Source organism: Brienomyrus brachyistius, chromosome 20 (assembly GCF_023856365.1).
Source record: "Brienomyrus brachyistius isolate T26 chromosome 20, BBRACH_0.4, whole genome shotgun sequence".
NCBI lineage: Eukaryota > Metazoa > Chordata > Actinopteri > Osteoglossiformes > Mormyridae > Brienomyrus > Brienomyrus brachyistius.
This window is the reverse complement of record NC_064552.1, coordinates 1,884,139-1,907,714: the sequence shown is the minus strand read 5'-3', so window position 1 is coordinate 1,907,714 and position 23,576 is coordinate 1,884,139. Positions and strand designations below refer to the sequence as shown.

At 44.6% G+C, this 23,576-nt stretch overlaps 3 protein-coding genes and 1 long non-coding RNA gene across 6 annotated transcripts; 1 reads left to right on the top strand and 3 right to left on the bottom strand.

Annotated features, from left to right (window-relative positions):
* Window positions 1–1,036: 1,036 nt before the first annotated feature.
* On the bottom strand, window positions 1,037–23,334 carry LOC125715568 (zinc-binding protein A33-like). Of its 3 annotated transcripts, none has more exons than XM_048987291.1 (7): window positions 22,911–23,334; window positions 21,618–21,713; window positions 21,307–21,537; window positions 21,085–21,107; window positions 18,840–18,958; window positions 17,580–18,112; window positions 1,037–1,366 (listed from the first exon to the last, which is right to left on the bottom strand). In XM_048987291.1, exons 1-7 carry the CDS (start codon window positions 23,316–23,318, stop codon window positions 1,337–1,339), a joined length of 1,440 nt encoding a protein of 479 aa, XP_048843248.1. In that variant the 5' UTR covers window positions 23,319–23,334; the 3' UTR covers window positions 1,037–1,336. The 3 variants fall into 3 exon arrangements, 2 of the variants coding, with proteins under 2 accessions (XP_048843248.1, XP_048843247.1); XR_007384101.1 differs by lacking the exon at window positions 1,037–1,366 and adding an exon at window positions 17,083–17,259 and having other exon boundaries at window positions 17,356–18,112; XM_048987290.1 differs by lacking the exon at window positions 1,037–1,366 and having other exon boundaries at window positions 17,083–18,112.
* LOC125715572 (E3 ubiquitin-protein ligase TRIM35-like) lies at window positions 1,360–7,379 on the bottom strand. Its single transcript, XM_048987295.1, has 6 exons — window positions 6,911–7,379; window positions 6,317–6,412; window positions 6,005–6,235; window positions 3,220–3,242; window positions 3,014–3,132; window positions 1,360–1,963 (listed from the first exon to the last, which is right to left on the bottom strand). The coding sequence occupies exons 1-6, from the start codon at window positions 7,073–7,075 to the stop codon at window positions 1,401–1,403; spliced, it is 1,197 nt and encodes a 398-aa protein (XP_048843252.1). The 5' UTR covers window positions 7,076–7,379; the 3' UTR covers window positions 1,360–1,400.
* Window positions 3,425–4,994, top strand: LOC125715577 (uncharacterized). Its single transcript, XR_007384102.1, has 3 exons — window positions 3,425–3,453; window positions 3,777–3,841; window positions 4,897–4,994. It is a non-coding gene; the product is annotated as an uncharacterized LOC125715577 (long non-coding RNA).
* On the bottom strand, window positions 11,319–14,670 carry LOC125715569 (nuclear factor 7, brain-like). The gene is made up of 6 exons (XM_048987292.1): window positions 14,240–14,670; window positions 13,593–13,688; window positions 13,283–13,513; window positions 12,955–12,977; window positions 12,579–12,697; window positions 11,319–12,146 (listed from the first exon to the last, which is right to left on the bottom strand). The coding sequence occupies exons 1-6, from the start codon at window positions 14,645–14,647 to the stop codon at window positions 11,593–11,595; spliced, it is 1,431 nt and encodes a 476-aa protein (XP_048843249.1). The 5' UTR covers window positions 14,648–14,670; the 3' UTR covers window positions 11,319–11,592.
* Window positions 23,335–23,576: the final 242 nt, after the last annotated feature.

Here is a 23,576-nt window from a genome sequence, read left to right as displayed (position 1 = left end):
AGTCAGCCTTACTGAAAAAGCACTGTCGGTGTCAGCCTTACTGGCATACCACTGTCGGTGTCAGCCTTACTGGCATACCACTGTCGGTGTCAGCCTTACTGGCATACCACTGTCAGAGTCAGCCTTACTGAAAAAGCACTGTCGGTGTCAGCCTTACTGGCATACCACTGTCGGTGTCAGCCTTACTGGCATACCACTGTCGGTGTCAGCCTTACTGGCATACCACTGTCAGAGTCAGCCTTACTGAAAAAGCACTGTCAGTGTCTGACTTACTGGAATACCACTGTCAGTGTCAACCTTACTGGCATACCACTGTCAGTGTCAGCCTTACTGGCATACCACTGTCAGTGTCAACCTTATTGGCATACCACTGTCAGTGTCAACCTTATTGGCATACCACTGTCAGTGTCAACCTTACTGGTATACCACTGTCAGTGTCAGCCTTACTGAAAAAGCACTGTCAGTGTCAGCCTTACTGGCATACCACTGTCAGAGTCAGCCTTACTGAAATACCACTGTCAGTGTCAGCCTTACTGAAAAAGCACTGTCAGAGTCAGCCTTACTGGCATACCACTGTCACCGAGTCAGCCTTACTGAAATACCACTGTCAGTGTCAGCCTTACTGAAATACCACTGTCAGTGTCAGCCTTACTGGAATACCACTGTCAGTGTCAGCCTTACTGAAACATCACTGTCAGTGTCAGCCTTACTGGAATACCACTGTCAGTGTCAGCCTTACTGAAAAAGCACTGTCAGAGTCAGCCTTACTGGCATACCACTGTCACCGAGTCAGCCTTACTGAAATACCACTGTCAGTGTCAGCCTTACTGAAATACCACTGTCAGTGTCAGCCTTACTGGAATACCACTGTCAGTGTCAGCCTTACTGAAACATCACTGTCAGTGTCAGCCTTATTGGCATACCACTGTCAGTGTCAACCTTACTGGTATACCACTGTCAGTGTCAGCCTTACTGAAAAAGCACTGTCAGTGTCAGCCTTACTGGCATACCACTGTCAGAGTCAGCCTTACTGAAATACCACTGTCAGTGTCAGCCTTACTGAAAAAGCACTGTCAGAGTCAGCCTTACTGGCATACCACTGTCACCGAGTCAGCCTTACTGAAATACCACTGTCAGTGTCAGCCTTACTGAAATACCACTGTCAGTGTCAGCCTTACTGGAATACCACTGTCAGTGTCAGCCTTACTGAAACATCACTGTCAGTGTCAGCCTTACTGGAATACCACTGTCAGAGTCAGCCTTACTGGCTAGCATGACGTCACTGAGATAACATCCGTATCACACATTTCCTATGATGTCACTGTCACAGACACCTTTACTGGGATGATGTCACCGTCACAGACACCTTTACTGGGATGATGTCACCGTCACAAACACCTTTACTGGGATGACGTCACTGTCACAGACACCTTTACTGGGCAGATCTGCAGTGCTCCAGGGTTACTGCCATCAACATTTGGACCAAGATAGAAATATGGAAACAGTCTCCCAGTGAATGTTCCTTTAAAGGTGTGGATGAGTGACATGTCAGTGGGGTTGAAGAAGGACACCTGCCCCCTGTCATAGTCCAGCTGCACCCTGATCCTCTGTGGATTCCTCTCCAATTGCAGGTGGGTTGGTGGTGAGGTACATGCTTCATACTTGTTACCGTTCCTTAGATACAGAACCCAGAATCCATCCTCTGGGCTGTACTTTACGCCCCCCTTCCTGTTAACAGACTCTTTTTCGACCCCTACAGCCCACTCAGGTTTGTCCCCCACCTCCACCTCCCAGCTGTGTTGTCCTGAGCTAAACCCCTCAGATCCCTGCAGATCGGGGTAACAGACCAGCCGCTCCGGGTTGTTCGGTAGCTGCTGTTTCACGGCAGTGTTTCTCACGCTGGTCAGATCATCTGACACTGACAGCCAGGGGGATGCAGTGTTTGGGTCCAGAGTCACAGGAGCTGTGGGTTGACATGCATTTGTATCCATTACACTTTTCCGCTATAAGCAACTTGGGAAATGAGCTACATCCAAATAAGGTTTGAAGAATCAAAAATGAAAAATATGATTATCGATAGCTGAGCACTGATCTAGTTTTTTTCTTTTGATCTAAAGGTTTCATCCTCCCTTCTGTCGCTCTCACCGACTCTGATTCCAGTGAATGCAGTGAGTCTCCTAGCTCACTGGCGGCAGGAATGGGGTCGGCTCTGAAATCCATCATAAGATGTGACATTAAGGTTTGTTACGTACAGCCGCCCGCACCGAGTTGTGTAACTTCATCTGTTACTGACCTCGATATGTTGTCACTGTACAGCATGAACACTCACACAATAAAATGTCTTTCGGTTCCGTTCTTGTCTTTATCCATGATACGCTACCCTGAGCCATCGCTCTGTAGGCTTGTATCCATGTCATTTACCTGCATTAGACTAAGCAGCCCCTGGATTACGCTGCTTTGTTTATTCACAAATGAAGGTCTGAGCACACACACTTTCAGCCCACCACACCCTCAAAGTCAGGAGGATGACATCGCCACTGCCATGTACCAGTGTTAAACACTGCACTCTAATCACTCCACACAGCTCGAAATGTTGCACTAAATCAGCCATAGGCTCTAAATGGATTTATGCTTTTTAATTGAACTGAGGTTTGGATCCATTAAATACCCTGACTGGGTTTATGTGATACAGATGCAGGATCCTCCTAGAGATCACAGAAGCATGGGAATCCTGAGATAAGACCGAGTCCAACCCGGAAAATGCTTAAAGTGAACTTGTGTTTGAGCTTTAAAAGGTACAGAGTGCCTCTTTGTAACCTGTTAGCACCTGCTCCTCAAACAGTCTCTGCACAGTACTGCAGTAAAGCATGAAATGGGCATCAGCTGGTTTCCTTTATACAGCACAGCCATTTCCCCGAGTACTCACTGTACCAGTGCTGTTAGGCTGAGCTCCCAGTGAGTGACAGTATAACCCACTCACATACTGCTCTCTGCCATTTCCCCCAGTACTCACTGTACTGCACTGTCCCCAGCATCTTCTCCCAGACTCTGAACTTCAGAGATCCCAGGTGTTTGGCCACATCTATCAGCGCCCCTGACTCCAGCTCTGGGTCCTGCAGTGAGCACTGGGCTCTGCAAAGACAGTGACAGACAGGAGGCAGTGATGCAGTGGGGTCTGAATGGCTGTTTTAGATAAGAGTTAACACTACAGATAAATACCTGGCTTTCAGATCCTCGTAGCACTGAAAAATAAAGATAAAACCAATAATTAAATAAGAAAATTATGACAGCTGATGAAGAGCAGATTATACGTGCCAGGATAAGTAATGCTAGATACCAGGGCTTGACCAAACCCAAGATTAACTAACTGGATGCTCTTATGGTCACCAAGCCCATCGTTCTCATTGTTAATCTAAACTGCAACTACACTGTAAAAAGTGCTACACCCACAAAGTAGGTTTTATATATTTTAAATATTTGTAATCTAGTTTATTTTATTTGTTTTTTACTAAAAGGTCTCAATATACTTCCTCTTTACTTAAAATATATCAGTTTTTTACATAACTATATATTGTAAATAAAACAATTGCAATTTATTCAGGTTAGTTATTTGTATGTGGTTGTTGTGTACAAGAAATGTTATAAAAGTGAGTTGACATACACATTTTATTAGAGCAGCTGCCGATGTAGCATTTGTGTTCATCAAACTTAAATATTTAAAAATTATTGTAAGTTGGCATTATCCTTTTTTCACTGGCGGGGACTTTCCCACGCAGGTGCAGCATTTTTCTCGGCTGTTGTTCGCTGCAGCGGATCTGGATTTCAGGGACTGGTTAACACGGTAAGTTGAGCAATTTAACCAAATGATTGGTGATGTAAAGTCACGCAAAATCGCTACTCCACTAAGGAGCTGAGGTTAAGTTTGCAAGTTGTACTGTATAGCTAGCTATCCTGCACACATCGCACGCTAAGTTGGCTGCACAGTGTAGAAGCAGTGTGGTCTTGTAGGCAAGATGCCGGTTGAGACCGTGTTGTTAATATGAAGTTAAATAAGTGCTGTAGTCATGTATACTATGTGTTTCAAGGCTACGTTGGTTTTAATTTTACCAATAATATCACTTTTAATCGTAAGTTAGCGTTACTTTAAACTAGCGTAGAACTAATGTTAACCTGTTTTGTCTATGACGTTTGCCTTACAGTTTAATGTCAAATATTAGTTTAAGTTAACGTTAACTAAAGATTAAAAAATTAAATGAGCACATTCATACTACCCAGAGACTGATCATGAGACCCCCCCACCTCTCATTCTTTAAAAGACAACTACATGTAAGGCATTGTTCTAAAGGTAGCATAGTTTAAGGGGATAGTTAGCCCCCACAGTGAGTTAACATGACCTTGCTATTATGATGATCTAGTGTGAAAATGTATGCCCAAACATTCAGTGAAGTTACACTTCCTCTGTGTACTCCACGACTGTTCTATTGGTTAATAGACATGTTGGCTGCATATGTATGTAATTGCATAAGTAATGCAATTCCCTTGTCACCATTTTCCAAGACTGTGCCTTGCTTCTAAGCAGTCTCTTTACACATGAAAGGTCCACTAAAACTTGTTTAAGAAAGCATTTGAGGTGAGAAATAGACAATGTACTAATAGAAGCTTGATTCATATTAATGAACACAGCCTACTTGGACAGTTAAATCTCAAATTTGTGAATTGTCCCCTTGACGTTTTTGAGTAAACAACATGCACATGCAATATGCTTTTTTGTTTTGTTTTTTTGAAATGCCGGTGCTAGTGTGAGATCTTGTAGTACAGAGCTACATGTATAGTAGGACCTTTAACAGCAATCTGACATCAGGCTGTGAATTTTAATCAGATTTTACTTTTTAACAGGACCCATCTGCCTCTGTGGAGAAAAGGAGAGAAGTGGTCCTGAGATGCCTGATTGAGTATGTGGGGGAGAGACAGGAAGACCTCATCAGTGTCCACCATGTATGTATCGTGCTTAGAGCTACTTGTCTATTTTTCTGTTTGTATGTATTCATATTGTGAGGTATACATATTTATCTCATTACTTGTTTGTCTGACCAAACTCTTGATTCTTTTTTGTCTCCACCAATAGAGTCATGATGAAACAGAGGTGCACGCTGAGCTTGGCAGTTGCCCACTGAAAATTTACATATGCCATCAGCCCGACATGATTGGGATCATCATAGAAGGACAGCCTGTGGTCAGAGGTGTGCCAAACCTGTCGAAAGCATGCTGCCTCCTGTTTGGACTTACCTATGCCCTCGACCTCAAGTATCCCTCAAAAATGGTGTATACCTTTGTATATATATATATATATATATGTATGTATATATATTATATCTCTTTGTGGGATTGGACGCCATGCGTCCTAAGCCATCATCCAAGTATGCAAATCTCCTTACCAAGTTGTCTTAGATTATTTCTCAGTGGCATCTGACATTTATTGGCTGTTTTGTAGTCCCTGTTAAAAGTGAAACTGGTTGACATTGAATAAATGTTATTGTTTTCAATCTATCTTCCCATCTTTTTCTTCTTCAATTTAATTTGTAACTGTTTTTGACAAAGCCTGTTTATGTACAGTTAATCACTGTAGTACTTAGACTATATAGCCATTTAGATTTTTTTCTGAGGTTATAGGCAGGACTCAATTAAAATGTTTATTCACATTTGATTAGGTTAATTGTACTGAGAAAATAAAGTTAATAAAACCTAATTAAATGAGTACAGGTTACTTGTAGCAACCCATAAATAAGTTACCTGTACCAATAAAAGTAGGTTTATCTAACTGAGCAATACTAGTACTATTAGTTAACTCAACTTGATTTTGTTGTGTTTGTATTAAGTAATGTTACAGTGTTTATTACACTTAAAAAAGGCTGCAAGTTGACTCAACTTAAAACATCCAATGCAGCCACTTGCCTCACTTTTTATAAGTTAGATCTAGGTATTACTTTTTACAGTGTAGATCAACCTTTAAGAAGAAGATGTCTCCAGATTCCATAGTTGTCTCAGTATCTCTGATCTTCTCTGACAGGGTGGAGACCTGTTTGGAGATGTTCTCTATCTTCTCCTTCATCCTCTCGCTCTTCTCCATCTCTTCCACTCTCAGTATAGCCAGTCTGGCCTCCTCTTCCTCTCTCAGGAACTGATGGAGTTCCTCAAATTCCTCCTTTATCCTCCTCTCAATGTGCTGAAACTGACTCTTAATGTGAGAATATATAGATTTAACACAACACTGTTTTTTTTTCACTTTGCGAGGATGAAATGACCGGACTCTGCTCACCTTTAAGTGTTTGCCTGTTTTCTCATATTGCTGTTTAAATGTAATTATCTTCTCCAGCTTTTCATTTAATAGGTTCAGTGCTGTTCTCAGTTCCTCCTGATATTAAATATCCAAAAGCGAAATTAAAAACAATAATTATCCTCGGTATTCTCAAGGAATCAAGAATACTTCAGTCTTAAGTGACTAACTCAAGTGGAATTAGACAAAGCAAAATATTTGGTTAAATCCTATTAGCGATACACATAACTTTGATTTAATACTTGAATATCAACATCTCAGTATTTTTTGCAGTATAATATGTAGTTTAATCTCTGCGCTTTGCCTGTAAAGCCGTTCAATGAACCAGTTTAACCAATTAAAAACAGCACAGCGCATCTTTTAGTCGCCGGAATAACCATTTACACAAACACTGGGGAAAATAAATTCGCCGTAGCGATACAAAAACATCCGAAAATACATACATTTTAAATCAACGGTCGTAAAAATCACGGTTTTACACACAGCATGTAAACATTAGCTAAATCTGATTATAAAGTGAAGGATGGCGCGTTTCAGTGCTTGGAATATTTATAGCTCAATAAACATGAATATTACCTTCATATCCTGCGCTGCCTCTTCCACGGGACGGAAATGATGGTTTCTGTGACTTTTTGATGTCTGACACACGACACAGACGGACTCTTGGTCATCCTCACAGAAGATCAGAAGTTTCTCTCCATGTAGATCGCAGTGAGCTTCCATCTTCACTGGAGTTTTCATTGAGGTGCTGATTTGCCCTTATTTTTTGTCTTTCGATAGATTTCCACGGGGGGGTTACATGTGAAAATGAAAACTATATTTTTAAGTAACATTATACTGAATACGTATAGCTAAAGACCAATAATAGGAATTTTTCATGTTATCTACCTCAGGATGTCTAAAAATACCCAATTTTCACAGAAATAACCCAAATCATTATAATCATAACAACCATCAGAGAGAATGTATTTACTAATTTCAGAAGCTACATGAATGGAAGATTTTATACCTCTCTAAATATTTTTTCATGTAAAAAGAACAACGGAGAGTACAGTCTATCCTGACACAAGCTATTTAATAAATAGGAAACAAACTCTGCTGTGCGCAGTGCAGGCGGTGATTGCGGGCTGCGATGGCTACAGTTTGCGGGCTGTGTGCCTTTAGAGTCCTTCGCCCTTGATTTGGGAAAAAAAATGTGAGAGGGGCGTGTTCTGTTATTTTATTATTGGGTGCGTTCGATTTGGGCTTAAGTCTGTCTGCGACTGAGTTGACGTGGAGCGCCATCTGCCGGCGGCTGCAGGGGTGGAGTATAAACTCACTGCAGTTAAGTCGGACTTCTACTCCTCGTTGTGTGCGAGACCTGACTGCAATGGCAGCACTGCCAGAAGGGTGTAGATAAATCTACACAAATATCACGTGCATACTCATTACTTCTTTTACAATAACCAACTCCTGATCCAAACTGTTAGCAATGAAAACAAATAAACTATTGTGTATAGTGGTCCTGTGTATAAAGATAGCTGTCAGGAAAAAAAGATCAAATACACATATTTCAAGGATTCAAAGTTTTTATTGTCATGTACAGAGTACAATGCAATTCTTACTTGAATGCCTTCTTCACAGACTAGACGATTAAACAAATAACATTACAGTAACCAACAATACATAAACAACTTACGTGTACTATTAGAGCATTTATTTGATTTATTTAAACTTCATTTACCAGGTAAACTAACAGAAAACCAGTTCTCACTGCTTTACGTGCTTTTCAGGAGAAATAGCAGATAACGCATCGGAACTTCCTGGAATACAAGCGTCATGCGTGTGACTAAAAATTCTCAGCTAATAAGGGCAAAGGTGTGTCGTCACGGAGACGATTGTTGGAGACTGTTGCCTCACACCTCTGGGACCCGGGTTCGAGTCTCCGCCTGGGTCACATGTGTGTGGAGTTTGCATGTTCTCCCCTTGTCTTGGGGTTTCCTCCGGGTGCTCCGGTTTCCGATGCGATGGGCTAGCCCCCCATCCTGGGTTGTTCCCTGCTTCTGGGATAGGCTCCGGACCCCCCGCGCCCCAGTAGGATAAGCGGTATGGAAAATGGATGGATGGATTTATCTAAATTAACCTACTGCAAAATATGTTTAGCCGGTATTTATTATTTCAAATCCTAGAATTGCCCCTGACGTCAGGACAACATAATCCTTGAATTCTGAGCAAACAGCAGAGCTGCTGTCCGATAGACGAGGCTTCAGTGGTCATTTTAAGGAATGGGTTACACCTGACGTACCTCTCACAACAGCATGAAGCTTAAACCTTTCATTCAAGCCGTTCCCAGACCTCGCTATTCTAAATCAAATAGTTTATTTATTTAGATAAATATAGTTTGAAGTGCTTTAACATTTTCACAAATCCATTGAAATGTGTTTGTGTCTTGTGTTACAGCAGCGATTCTCGACCTTCTTTGCGCCGCAACCCTTTATATCAGTACATATATAGGTTTACATTAACGCTATCCTGAAGCACGCGGCGAAGTCCACGATGTAGGCAAATCAGCACAAATCTGATTGGATGTGCCGCTGGAGTTTAAATTAAGCGTCTGTGGTTTGGCTTCTTGGATTGGTTGAGTGTTCGCTAGTTTTGCGCTAATCAGCTGCCGACCCAAGACCTGTTCTTACTGGATAATTCTACGAATGGGCTGGGAAATCTGATCGTGGATCATCATGAAATAACTCGGTGAACTGAACTCTTCTGGGATTGATAGAAAGATCGGAAAACAGTAGAAGCTGACAGCAAAGAGAGCAGCACCATGTATGAGAAAAAAGAAATTCTGCTTTGGGAAAGAGTTTATTTTAAGAACTGAACAGACCGGATAATTGACAATACGGGATCGTTCTCACTTTGGCGGCGTAGTGCTGCCTCCTGCTGGATCAACTAAATATGACAGGAGATCTTGAGCTTTTCTGCCTAAAAGTTTAAGCTTGTCGCAGATTCCCGGGTATTAGGTAAATAAACATTTTAAAATATTACAAGAACAACAACAACAAAAAAGAAAGACAGAGATTAAATTAAATCAGGCCAAGGAGCAACAAAGAACGTGACAATATCTGAGATAAAAATTAAGTACAATAATTATTCTTTAATCATGCAGACTTGCTTTGGGAAATGTGATGGGTGTCTTCATTTCACTTTTACAGTTTCACGTTTACATTTACCAATCACGATTTATCTGTTACAGTTTCACTGATTCAATTCAGTTTACAGTTATGATTTAACTGACAGTTTCATTGTTGTATTTCAGTTACAATTTAACAGTTTCACTGTTATATTTTACAGTTACGATTTAACTATTACATATTCATTATTATTTCACTGTTACAGTTTAGTTATGATTTAACTGTTACATTGTCACTTATGATTTCCCTCACCCATGACAAAGGGGAAGCTAAGAAAACACAGCTGCCCGCTAAGCCCATTCAGCCACTCTCGGTCCAGTGAAATGGAGAACACACTAGGAGCTAAGAATGAATGTGGGGGCAAAAAGATCTGCTGGTCAAATGGGGAAATGACTCACAGTTACATTTTACAATTAGGTAGTTAGTTAGTTTCACTGTTACAATTTATCTGTTGCAGTTTCATTATTATGATTTCACTGTTTCATTGTTGTATTTTACAGTTAAAATTTAACTGCCTGTTTCACTGTTTCAAATTCAGTGTTACAGTTTAGAGTTATGATTTAACTGTTACAGTTAGCTCTGCTGGCCAGATGTGCATGACTCCTGGGAATCTACCATATGCATCCCCTGGAATGTACCTCGTATATGTGGAACTAATGTCCTGTTGAATTTTTCTCTTTTGCAGTCTGACAGGCCGCACAGATGGGCTCCTGGTCTTCTACACAGAAGATCAGAAGTTAGTCTAGATGGCACACTGAGCTTCAGCTGGGTCTGCAGTTATCTTCTCACCTTTCTGCTTCAGGTAGGACTTGCCGATGTTTTTCAAAGCCAGATGGACAGGAGGGTTTGGCAAAGTGGACGCTGTCTGACACTGGACATTCCAGAAATCTCCTCTCTTCCCAAGCAAGCTCTACAGAAGGTGTGACCACCGGGAAGCAGGACTGGCTCCCATTGTACAAGGAGCAGCGTATGCGTTCATGTAAAATGAAGGCTTACTGGCCATTTTCTGGATGCTCCACGGTCAGTGTAAACTCAGTCGCTCATGCGGTTTTGCTTTCACCTGCTCCTCCGCATTATTTCTGTCCTCAAGAAAAACTTGTTTCACCTGCTGTTCAGCTTGTATAAAAGGTGGCTACACTGCGTCACATCACTGGGAAAGGTCACCTCTATGATATGCGAGGGAGACGTGGGCACATGTCTGTGAGACAGGGGACACTGCACTTCTGTATCACAAACACCTGTATATGCAGTGTGTGCTGTGTGGATGTGGTCAAAGCTTGGAGTCTATGGCTGGCAGCACAGGGCACAAGGCCTTGAGGCACCTTGGATGGGATGCCTGGCCATGTCAAATACATGCACACACACACATGCACACACACACACGCACACACACAGACGCACGCGCGCACACGCATGCACACACACACAGACGCAGACACAGACACACACACACAGACACAGACACACACACACAGACGCAGACACAGACACACACACACACACGCACACACACACACGCACACACACACACGCAGACACAGACGCATGCACACACACACACGCACACACACACACGCACACACGCACACACACAGACGCATGCACACACACACGCGCACACACACAGACGCAGACACAGACACACACACACGCATGCACATACACACACACACACACGCAGACACACATTAACAAGCTGCGCCTACAGGCTGCAGCCAGCTGGATCTTTAACACTGAACCATTAACCTCGGACTGTTTCATCTTTACATGTCAAGCTGATATTCTAGAAACTTCTAGCGAGATCTTACAAAGAGTTGGTTGTAGTACATTCACATTTATTTGTTTAATAGATGTTTTTCTCCATATGAGATTGATTAGCTAACAGTACGAATATACTGAGCCCACTAAGCTAAGAAAAAAGGAACTATTCCTAGAGAACTTTCTCTCTCCGTACAGTTTAACCCGAACCAGGTGACAGATATTCACGGTGTTCCAGGACAACTCAGCTTCCCCCCCTTACAATATAGTGTCTCAGACACAGGCATCCTTACTGGGATGATGTAAGTGTTACAGACACCTTTACTGGGATCACATCACCGTCACAGACACCTTTACTGGGCAGATCTTCAGGGATCCAGGGTTGCTTCCATCATTATTTACACATGGAGAGAATAATGGAAACAGGGTCCCAGTGAATGTGTCTTTGAAGAGGTGGATGAGTGACATGTCAGTGGGGTTGAAGAAGGACACCTCCCCCCTGTCATAGTCCAGATGCACTCTGATCCTCTGCGGTTTCCTCTTCAGTCGCAGGCGGGTTGATGGTGTGCTGTAAGCTTCATACTCATCACCTTTCCTCAGACCTATGATCCAGAATCCATTCTCTGGGCTGCATGTAACCCTGCCCTTCCTCTTAACAGACCCTATCACAACGCCCAGATCCCAGGCAGGTTTGTCCCCCACCTCCACCTCCCAGCTGTGTTTTCCCGAGTTAAACCCCTCAGATCCCAGCACATTCACACACGAATCGAACCTCTCTGGGTTGTTAGGGATCTTCATTCTTTCTCCAGTGTGTCCTACAGTGGTCACATGATCAGACAGAAAGAGTCTAGCGTGAGCTGTGTTGGGGTCCAGAGTCACAGGAGCTGTAGGTTATAGAGGAAAGACTTTGTTTTATCACATTTAAGGAAAACGTAAATGAGCATAAGAAGAGATTTTCTCTGTCTTTCATTACAGTATAACCCACTCAGATACTGCTCTCTGCTTTATACAGCCATTTCCCCCAGTACTCACTGTACCAGTGCTGCTAGGCTGACCTCCCAGTGAGTGACAGTATAACCCACTCAGATACTTCTCTCTGCTTTATACAGCCATTTCCCCCAGTACTCACTCTACCAGTGCTGCTAGGCTGAGCTCCCAGTGAGTGACAGCATAATCTATTCAGATAATGCTCTCTGCTTTATACAGCCATTTCCCCCAGTACTCACTGTACCAGTGCTGCTAGGCTGAGCTCCCAGTGAATAACAATATAACCCACTCAGATACTACTCTATGCAGTCATTTCCCCCAGTACTCACTGTACTGTACTGTCTCCATCATCTTCTCCCAGACTGTGAACTTCAGAGAGCCCAGGTGTTTGGCCACATCTATCAGTGCCCCTGACTCCAGCTCTGGGTCTTGCAGTGAGCACTGGGCTCTGCAAAGACAGCGACAGGCAGGAGTCAGTGATGCTGTGGGGTCTGAAGTGAGTCTGCAGTATAAGTGACTCCACTAAGTCCAGAAGACTTGATGACTGGGATAATTAAAGCCTCACAGCTGGCCTGGAGATATTATATTACTGTTCCTGTCTGTTCTTTAAGAGGCCTGGGATCAGCTCCAGGTCACTACAGCTGTTAAGTAATGTTAAATAGCAAATGAAATACTTGAAAATATGTAATAATTATTACTACATACCTTTCTTTGGTGTCGTTGACAGTCTGAAAAACAGGAAAAAAAATGGAAGCGTTATACACACAATGTGACTGTTTTACAAGGCAAACTGTCAGACATTTGTGAGAATCTGTGGGACGTTTCTGTTTATGTGTCTGTTTGTACAGGTTGTGTGTTCAACACGGACTGGGTGTGGTTGTATGTACTGAACCATGAAGGACAAAATTCTTGGCCAAAGATTCTCGGTGTCACTGAGATGTTTTAACTTCCTATATCTGGCTCAGACACACAGCAGGACTGTTTGTCCCAGTCAGCAAACACATAGAACAATGCAGGACAATCAAACTCCTACCTTCAGGAAGGAGATGTTCTCAGCACCTATGGCCTTCTCAATGTCTCTGATCTTCTCTGTCAAGGTGGAGACCTGTTTGGAGATGTTCTCTATCTTCTCCTTCATCTTCTCACTCTTTTCCTTCTCTTCCACTCTCAGTATAGCCAGTCTGGCCTCCTCTTCCTCTCTCAGGAACTGATGGAGTTCCTCAAATTCCTCCTTGATCCTCTTCTCAGTGTGCTGGGACTGACTCTGACAGTGAGAAATGCTGTGTAAGTCTGAAGTTAATCTGTACAGTGAGGTTTTACTTCCTCAGAATAAATCTCCATACCTTGATGTGTTTGGCTGTTTTCTCAGACTCTTGTTTAACTTTTGTAAACTTCTCCAGCTTTTCATTTAATGGAATCAATGAAGCTCTGAGGTCCTCCTGAGATAAAATATACAGACAGATAATCAGAGATACAATCAACATGTGACTGACGTTGTACCTAAAAATAGGTACCATCTACTGAGTGGCATTCTGACAGTCAAGAGACTTTATTAAGCATCAAACTCTGACAACAACAAGCACAGAGACCTACATCAACAACCCTCGTGCCTACAACCCTATCACAGCCGTGATATACTGGAGTACAACCACACTCAAATGCTATTGCTTAAATGAGATACAACTAATATGCAGGCTGCAAAGCATGCTGGGACGGATATCCCAGAAGGTCACAACAGCTCCACCCAGTGGCCTACAATACCAATGCACAACTAATGCCCACAGTGACACATAAACATGTAGAAAATGATCCGATCTGTTTTGTATCTTTATAAACTCCCACTATGTTTAGAAAACTGGCAGTGAGTCATGATCCCTCTTCTCAGTCACCAGTAACACCAACGCAAAGGTCACTAAAGTAAACTTCCAAAAATATCTAATTTTTAATGTATTCTCCTTTGGGAAAAAAAGAATTTAGTAGAAGAGAATACCTTCTTATCCTGTGCAGCTTCTTCCACTAGACAGAGCTGGTGGTCTCTGTGTTTTCTTGAATTTTGACAAGCAACACAGAGAAGCTCCTGGTCGTTCTCACAGAAGAATAGAAGCTTCTCTCCATGGAGGCTGCAGCGAGATTCATTCTTTTCTGCCACATTTCTAACACTCCTTTGCTGTAAATATGACTCCACGACGTTCCTTAAGGTTAGGTTGACAGGGGGATCGTCCACGGAGGACTTCCTCCTGCATAATGGACACTCCCGAGAGCTGTTCTCTTTCCAGAACTTCTGCAGACAGACTCTACAGAAGCTGTGGCTGCACTTCAGGAGAACAGGATCCTTGAAGAAGTCCGAGCAAACAGCACAGCAGAGCTCCTCGTCCAGAGATGAAGCTGCAGCAGCCATGTTACAGACTCTGTTATGGCACGTCTAACGACAGGAAGTAGGGAGGTGCAACATTTTTTAAGTTTCACTTTCACTTGACTGACAGGAAACATTTCTCCCATTGTTAAGCTGAAATGTTTACGCAAGGCCTGCATATGTACAGTCACGGCCAGAAGATTTGAGAATGACACAGGTATTGGTTTTCACAAAGCCTGCTGCCTCGGTTTTTATGATGGCAATTTGCATTTATCCAGAACGTTATAAAGACTGATCAGATGAACTGCAAAGTCCCTCATTAACACTGACGTGTCTGTACAGGTCACTCCGCTCCGCGTCCCAGCAGCTAAAGCCGTTATTTCCCACGTGCTGCCATTTATTCCGGACTCTGGTTCGATTCAGCTCTTTAAAACAGACCCCTCTGGCCGGCAGAGACCCACCCTAAAATGTATGGCTTTAAATTGTGTTTTCTCTGTGTGAGACATCAGTCCATATACAGTGCATGCGTGAGCTATCAGCCTGTGCAGCTCTGAATGCGGCAAAGTGGCGCATGAACGATCCACCTGTCCATGCGAGGAGCGCGGGGGGTGGCTGGGGCTGCATGGGAGGTGGGGTTGTGAGGAGAGGCGTGGCTACGGGGGGAGGATTGGCCGCAGCGGCGCTGTCTGGAATATCAGGGCATCAGGGCGGGAACCCAAAACGGATCCGTCCCAGGTTACCAAGGAGAGTAATGTGCAGTAAATGGCTCCAGGAGGGAACACGGCGACTGCAGAGTACAGCACTAATGCCACTATGGCGGGGGCCGCTGTCATATGGCGAGGGGCTGCTGTCATAAGGCGGGGCCGCTGTCATATGGCGGGGGCCGCTGTTGTATGGCGGGGGCTGCTGTCATAGAAACACCGACACTGTTAACAGGTGCGGATCTGCACAGCGGATTTCTGCTGGTTTGATAAAAGAGACATGGCCAATCTGATGGGGGGGGGGGTGTCTGTGTGATGCTCAGCTGGGGGGGGGGTTGCTTCTCATGACACCTCTTTTAACACCTTAACCTAAAGCAATGGTTTTCCGAATGATTTGTTCTATAAACAGGTAAGTGAAGTTTGTCCCGTCGGTCAGTCACATCCAAAGGACTAGAGGAGTTGGTCAATTAAGTCTGAAGAAACGTTTTTGCTTTAATGACATTTAACATTAATTTAAAAAGCATGTAGAGAAAAGGCTTTCAGGGAAAAAGTCCACAGACCATTTGCGCAGTGATACATCATGAGCAGCGTGGTGTCCAGCTTAAACACTGTTACTGCTCGGCCTTTTCTGTTTGCCCCCTACGGAGGTCCTGAGAGTGAGCTTGCTTAAGGGAAACGGCGGCAGAGACAGACATAAACTCACCTCATAGAGGCAAAGAAAGAGCTTGACACCGATTATAAAGCTGATCAGGGGCTGGGGGGGCAGCATGGCCTTAGTCATGGAATGAGATTAAGCGCAGGGAGGCTGTTCGATTTTCCCGTACAATAACAGTCAATGTCCTAAATGTCGGGCTTGCAGAGGGGGCACTATTGTTTGTTAAAGGTGACAATGAAGACATACTTAGTATCTATGCACTCAATGTAGGATGAGAGCAGGTTGGTTTCTTTCAAACACTCTGCAGAACATAATTTTAACAAAGTCAGTGCTGTAATTGGGGGACTGAAATTGCACCTTTGATTTTACCACAATACAGAGGTTAGACTTTCCAAACATCCATCCATCCATTTTCCAAACCGCTTAACCTACTGGGTCGCGGGGGGTCCAGAACCTATCTCGGAAGCAATGGGCACGAGGCAGGGAACAACCCAGGATGGGGGGCCAGCCCATCGCAGGGCACACTCACACACCATTCACTCTCACATGCACACCTAAGGGCAATTTAGCAACTCCAATTAGCCTCAGCATGTTTTTGGCCTGTGGGGGGAAACTGGAGTACCCGGAGGAAACCCCACGATGACATGGGGAGAACATGCAAACTCCACACACATGTGACCCCGGCGGAGACTCGAACCCGGGTCCCAGAGGTGTGAGGCAACAGTGCTAACCACTGCACCACCATGCCGCCCCACCAAACAGTACATCTCTTAAATATTGTTAACTAGTACAGACCCTCCTCATTTAATGACCGAGTTCCATTCCTAGGTCTAGCTCGTTAAGAGGCTTGGTCGATAAGCGAGGAGCCGCCCCTCACCGACATTTCAAGCATAACCTACTGGTCGGTAAACAGGTAGGTCATTAAGTGTGGAGAATCTGTACATGCGTGTATGTTAAAGTATATTACATCTCCGAATACGCTGTGATGTTATGGAGATGCGGTTAAAAGATGATGTATTTCTTGTAATATGTGATTTTATTAGGTTAATTAAACAGTATTTAGTGTAAAATTCTTTAGTACCCAAGACCCCATTCCTATAGATCAATAATCATCACAAAACACATTTACTGTCACAGACACCTTTACTGGGATGACATCACTGTCACAGACACCTTTTCTGGGATGACATCACTGTCACAGACACCTTTACTGGGATGACGTCAATGTGACAGACACCTTTACTGGGATCACATCACTGTCACAGGCACCCTTAATGGGATGATGTCACTGTGACAGACACCTTTACTGGGATGACATCACTGTCACAGACACCTTTACTGGGATGACATCACTGTGACAGACACCTTTACTGGGATGACGTCAATGTGACAGACACCTTTACTGGGATCACATCACTGTCACAGGCACCCTTAATGGGATGATGTCACTGTGACAGACACCTTTACTGGGATCACATCACTGTCACAGGCACCCTTAATGGGATGATGTCACTGTGACAGACACCTTTACTGGGATGACATCACTGTCACAGACACCTTTACTGGGATGACGTCACTGTTACAGACACCTTTACTGGGATAATGTCACCGTCACAGACACCTTTACTGGGCAGATCTTCAAGGCTCCTGGGTTGCTTCCATCATCATTTGCACATGGAGAGAAGAATGGAAACAGTCTCCCAGTGAATGTGCCTTTAAAGGTGTGGATGAGTGACATGTCAGTGGGGTTGAAGAAGGACACCTGCCCCCTGTCATAGTCCAGCTGCACTCTGATCCTCTGCGGTTTCCTCTGCAGTTTCAGGAGGGTTGATGGTGAATCACATGCTGTATACACGTCACCTTTCCTCAGAGCTACAACCCAGAATCCATCCTCTGGGCTGCATATAATCCCCCCCTTCCTGTCAACAAACTCTGATGCAACTCCTACATCCCACTCAGGTTTGTCCCCCACCTCCACCTCCCAGCTGTGTTTTCCTGAGTTAAACCCCTCAGATCCCAGCACACCCACACAGGGGGAGAATCTCTCTGGGTTGTCAGGAAGTTGCTGTTTAACTCCAGTGTGTCTCACACTGATCAGATCATCAGACACTGAGAGCCAGGGGGCTGCAGTGTTTGGGTCCAGAGTCACAGGAGCTGTGGGATGGAGAGGAAGCTGCAGTTAATAATCTGTCTCAATACAGTAAAAATATCAGCATTATAACACTAACATTTTACAATGAGGTAAGTATGATCATTAAAGTGCTTCTAAGGAAACTGAAGATATTTTATAGAATAGATATGGTTACAATAACACTGCATTAAAGTCTGTTAAGGGAAAAAGATGGTCTACTGTAAATCGATAAAAGTTTGTATGAAAGCTGGAAATTTAAACTGGAGATTTAAAACCTTTTGAAATGCCCAATTGTATCTGTTAATATTTTAAAAAGAATATAAATACATTAATAGACATTTCTGAATAAGAAAATAAAGACTAAACTACATCCTTCTGCTCTCCATTACAAGGGACTGACAGTATAACCCACTCAGATACTGTTCTCTGCTTTATACAGCCATTTCCCCCAGTACTCACTGTACCAGTGCTGCTAGGCTGAGCTCCCAGTGAGTGACAGTATAGCCCACTCAGATACTGCTCTCTGCTTTATACAGTCATTTTCCCCAGTACTCACTGTACCAGTGCTGCTAGGCTGAGCTTCCAGTGAGTGATAGTATAACCCACTCAGATACTGCTCTCTGCTTTATACAGCCATTTCCCCTAGTGCTCACTGTACTAGTGCTGCTAGGCTGAGCTCTCAGTGAGTGACAGTATAACCCACTCAGATACTGCTCTCTGCTTTATACAGCCATTTCCCCCAGTACTCACTGTACTGTACTGTCTCCATCATCTTCAACCAGACTCTGAACTTCAGAAAGCCCAGGTGTTTGGCCACATTTATCAGTGCCCCTGACTCCAGCTCTGGGTCCTGCAGTGAGCACTGGGCTCTGCAAAGACAGCGACAGGCAGGAGTCAGTGATGCTGTGGGGTCTGAAGTGAGTCAATCATCGCCGAGGAAGGTGGCTGAGAGTCTGCAGTACGGTTAGTCTACAGGACTGAATATGACAGATAAAATAAGTAAATAGATCAGTGGATTATAACAGTATAAAACACAGTAACAGAATAAGAACTCCAATGATTTAGTGGGTAGGGAGTAAGTCCAGTCAGTCCAGAAGTCCTGCTGATTTGATTACTGAAAACCCACAACTGGCTTTTGTGAAAGTCGAACATTCCTTATATTCAAAATAATCACTCAAAGCATAACGAAAAAGCAAACCAGCTGTCATGACCTGCACGTCCAGTTCTCGTGTGTGCCACGCCCCCCATGTGTGCCACACCCCTCGTGTGTGCCACGCCCCTCGTGTGTGCCAAGCCCCCTGTTCATCCATGTGTGCTTCCACGATTGTGCCCAGCTGTTTCCTATCACTCTGTGTATTTAGTCCGCGTCTGAGTCCGTATTTCCCTGACCTGTCATTGATGTTCGTCGCTGTCTGCCCTGTGCGTCCGAATAAACCCTCATCCTTACCCGCTTCCCACCTGCTTATCTACCCTTGGATGTGACGCTAGTCCATGTTTAGTTTTACTCTTTTGTTTTATTTATTGATTAATCAAAGAAAGAGTGTACCCCAGACTCTGGTTACAGGTAAATGACTTACGCAACACTTCTTATAGTTGTTTGACTATCTTTTAATTAATCAGGAACTCATATTTCATTGGTTAATAATGTAACAGACCCCTAACACATCCACGATCAGCATACACATTTCTGATTGGTTCCCCTGCCTTAGATGCTGGCTCAGTCTCCGCCCTGCTCTGGGTCACAGTGACACGGGACCCCAACAGCACAAAAACAAAGCCCCTTCTCTCCCTTCACCGAAACTCTGCTTCCAGCAAAAATGGAGCAAATGTCAAGCTAAGGTTTTAAACAGAATAAATTCAAATAATTAATGAATACATACGTTCATGAATAAATAGGCCGGTCGGGATCATGTTTGGGAGCCTGCACTGGTACAGTGCGTTGCTGCACCCACCCATGAACGAAACACCTCCGGAAGTGACCATCCGTCTGCTACTGCCAGGTGTTATGGATTCCCCTGAGCCTGGTCCAGCCGCTTAGGTCCTCAGCAATAAGGATCCTGTGAGCCGGATCACCCTCAGGGAAACGCGCCACATGGCCGTAGTGCCGTAACTGATGCTCCCTCTCAATACAGGTAATGTGCCTCATTCATGACTCCTCTAGCAACCACTATACTTCACAAAGTCAAACCAGCTTTACCTAAGGATTCTCTGAAGAGACACAGTACCAAAGGAGTCCAGCCTTCGCCTCAGCCCACTGGACAGCGTCTATGTCTCACAGCCATACAAAGATATCAGGAGCGCCACACACCCCTTTCCAGTGACCTCATGACCCCCATGCTCTTCCAGTCTGTCTGCTGACTTCATAGGAAGAGTCACCAGAGACATGAATGTCCTTGCCAAGGTAGGTAAATGTTTTGACCCCAGTCCACATTCTCTCTGTAGACAGACGCACTACTGACAGCCATGGCCAGTAGGTCATTAAAGATTAAATAAGGATCTTAGTTTTGATCCAGGATACTCGCTAACCCAGACACTCAGACTCCTCGCTCAACCTCTCAAGCGCCGTGATCAGAACCTCCATTGACACTGCAAAGATTACAGCATCATCCACGCAGCACTGAACAGAGTAGGAGCAAGAACACACCCCTACGGATGAATGAAAACAAATATATAACATATATAAATGCAGTCTAGCCGATTAACATAAGAATCACTCCAGATAACACTAAACTACCGATACTTACTACAAGAGATTCCCCCAAAACTACTAAAACTTATATGAAAAATACTAATACTATTAAAGAATAAAACAGACATAAAATTTTTCTATCACACTTCGCATTTGAGTGACAGAGAGCGAGAGAGAGACAGAGAGAGAGGCAGGTAAACCTTTGTAGACCATCTTATGGTCTACAAATTCAGAGATTACCTATAGCTGATTTCAAACATGACTGGATAAGCAGTAGTTAAAAACATGCAGATGGTTATTACATACTTTTGCTGTGTTTTCTTGAAGGTCTGAAAAACAGAGGGAAAAAAATAATTTATGTAGAATATATAATTTTCAAATCATCAGATCGCATAAAGAATGAAATTCCTGTGTGAAAATGGTCAGTGTCACTGAGATGTTCATAAATCTGTTTCAGACACACAGCAGTTTTTCTGTTTGTCTCAGCCAGCAAACACACAGAACAATGCAGGACAATCAAACTCCTACCTTCAGGAAGGAGATGTCCTCAGCTCCCATGGCCTTCTCAATGTCTCTGATCTTCTCTGTCAAGGTGGAGACCTGTTTGGAGATGTTCTCTATCTTCTCCTTCATCTTCTCACTCTTTTCCTTCTCTTCCACTCTCAGTATAGCCAGTCTTGCCTCCTCTTCCTCTCTCAGGAACTGATGGAGTTCCTCAAATTCCTCCTTGATCCTCTTCTCAGTGTGCTGGGACTGACTCTGACAGTGAGAAATGCTGTGTAAGTCTGAAGTTAATCTGTGCAGTGAGGTTTTACTTTATAAGAATAAATATTTCTTACCTTGATGTGTTTGGCTGTTTTCTCAGACTCTTGTTTAACTTTTGTAAACTTCTCCAGCTTTTCATTTAATGGAACCAGTGAAGCTCTGAGATCCTCCTGAGATTAAATATACAGACGAAAAATAAGAGATACAGTCCAAGTATGATTGACCTGTAATGCACTGCTTGTTTCTTTTATATTACTGTTAAAAATACAAAACAGAATTCCAGTCTTCCAGCTTCCATAGCTGATTATCCATTATGAGATCTTGATGAACCTACAGCCAGGCCCAGGAGGTACAGGGCACCTGGCAGGGGACACCCAGGAAGTACAGGGCACCGGGCAGGGGACACCCAGGAGGTACAGGGCACCGGGCAGGGGATACCCAGGAAGTACAGGGCACTGGGCAGGGGACACCCAGGAGGTACGGGGTACCTGGCAGGGGACACCCAGGAGGTACAGGGCACTGGGCAGGGGACACCCAGGAGGTACAGGGCACTGGGCAGGGGACACCCAGGAGGTACAGGGCACCTGGCAGGGGACACCCAGGAAGTACAGGGCACTGGGCAGGGGACACCCAGGAGGTACAGGGCACCTGGCAGGGGACACCCAGGAAGTACAGGGCACTGGGCAGGGGACACCCAGGAGGTACAGGGCACCTGGCAGGGGACACCCAGGAAGTACAGGGCACTGGGCAGGGGACACCCAGGAGGTACAGGGCACCTGGCAGGGGACACCCAGGAAGTACAGGGCACTGGGCAGGGGACACCCAGGAGGTACAGGGCACCTGGCAGGGGACACCCAGGAGGTACAGGGCACCTGGCAGGGGACACCCAGGAAGTACAGGGCACTGGGCAGGGGACACCCGGGAGGTACAGGGCACCTGGCAGGGGACACCCAGGAGGTACAGGGCACCTGGCAGGGGACACCCAGGAGGTACAGGACACCTGGCAGGGGACACCCAGGAAGTACAGGGCACCGGGCAGGGGACACCCAGGAAGTACAGGACACCTGGCAGGGGACACCCAGGAAGTACAGGGCACCGGGCAGGGGACACCCAGGAGGTACAGGGCACCGGGCTGGGGACACCCAGGAAGTACAGGGCACCGGGCAGGGGACACCCAGGAAGTACACGGCACCGGGCAGGGGACACCGAGGAAGTACAGGGCACCGGGCAGGGGACACCCAGGAGGTACAGGGCACCGGGCAGGGGACACCCAGGAAGTATACCAACTCACAGCTACAATGGGGTTTATCTATGACCATATTTATTTAACATCCACTGGGAAAAAAGAATAATATAGAAGGGATTACCTTCTTATCCTGTACAGTTTCTTCTACTGGACAGAGCTGGTGGTTTCTGTGCTTTCTTGAAGTGTGACAAACAACACAGAGAAGCTCCTGCTCGTTCTCACAGAAGAATAGAAGCTTCTCTCCATGGAGGCTGCAGCGAGATTCATTCTTCTCTGCCACATTTCTAACCCTCCTTTGCTGTAAATATGACTCCACAACGTTCCTTAAGACAATGTTGACAGGGGGATCGTCCCCGGAGGACTTCCTCCTGCATAATGGACACTCCCGAATGCTCTTCCCTTCCCAGAACTTCTGCAGACAGACCCTACAGAAGCTGTGGCTGCACTTCAGGACGACAGGATCCTTGAAGATGTCTGAGCAAACAGCACAGCAGAGCTCCTCCTCAAGGAACGAAGCTGCAGCAGCCATTTTACAGACTCTCTTATAACACAGTCAGAAAGTTTTCAGGCAAAGTGTTTTCTATAGTTTCACTTTCAATTAGCTAATGACACACCTCTGTGATTGCTAAACCTCAGTATGTGCAAGAAAACAACTAGTTTGACAGGTGTTGGGGAAAGCGCCCGGCGTTTCCACCCCAACTCCACATTTACGAGACACACACTTTACAGTTTTACTTGCAAGGGTACCCACACTCTCTGCAATGCAAACTACAGCAGAATGTGTTAC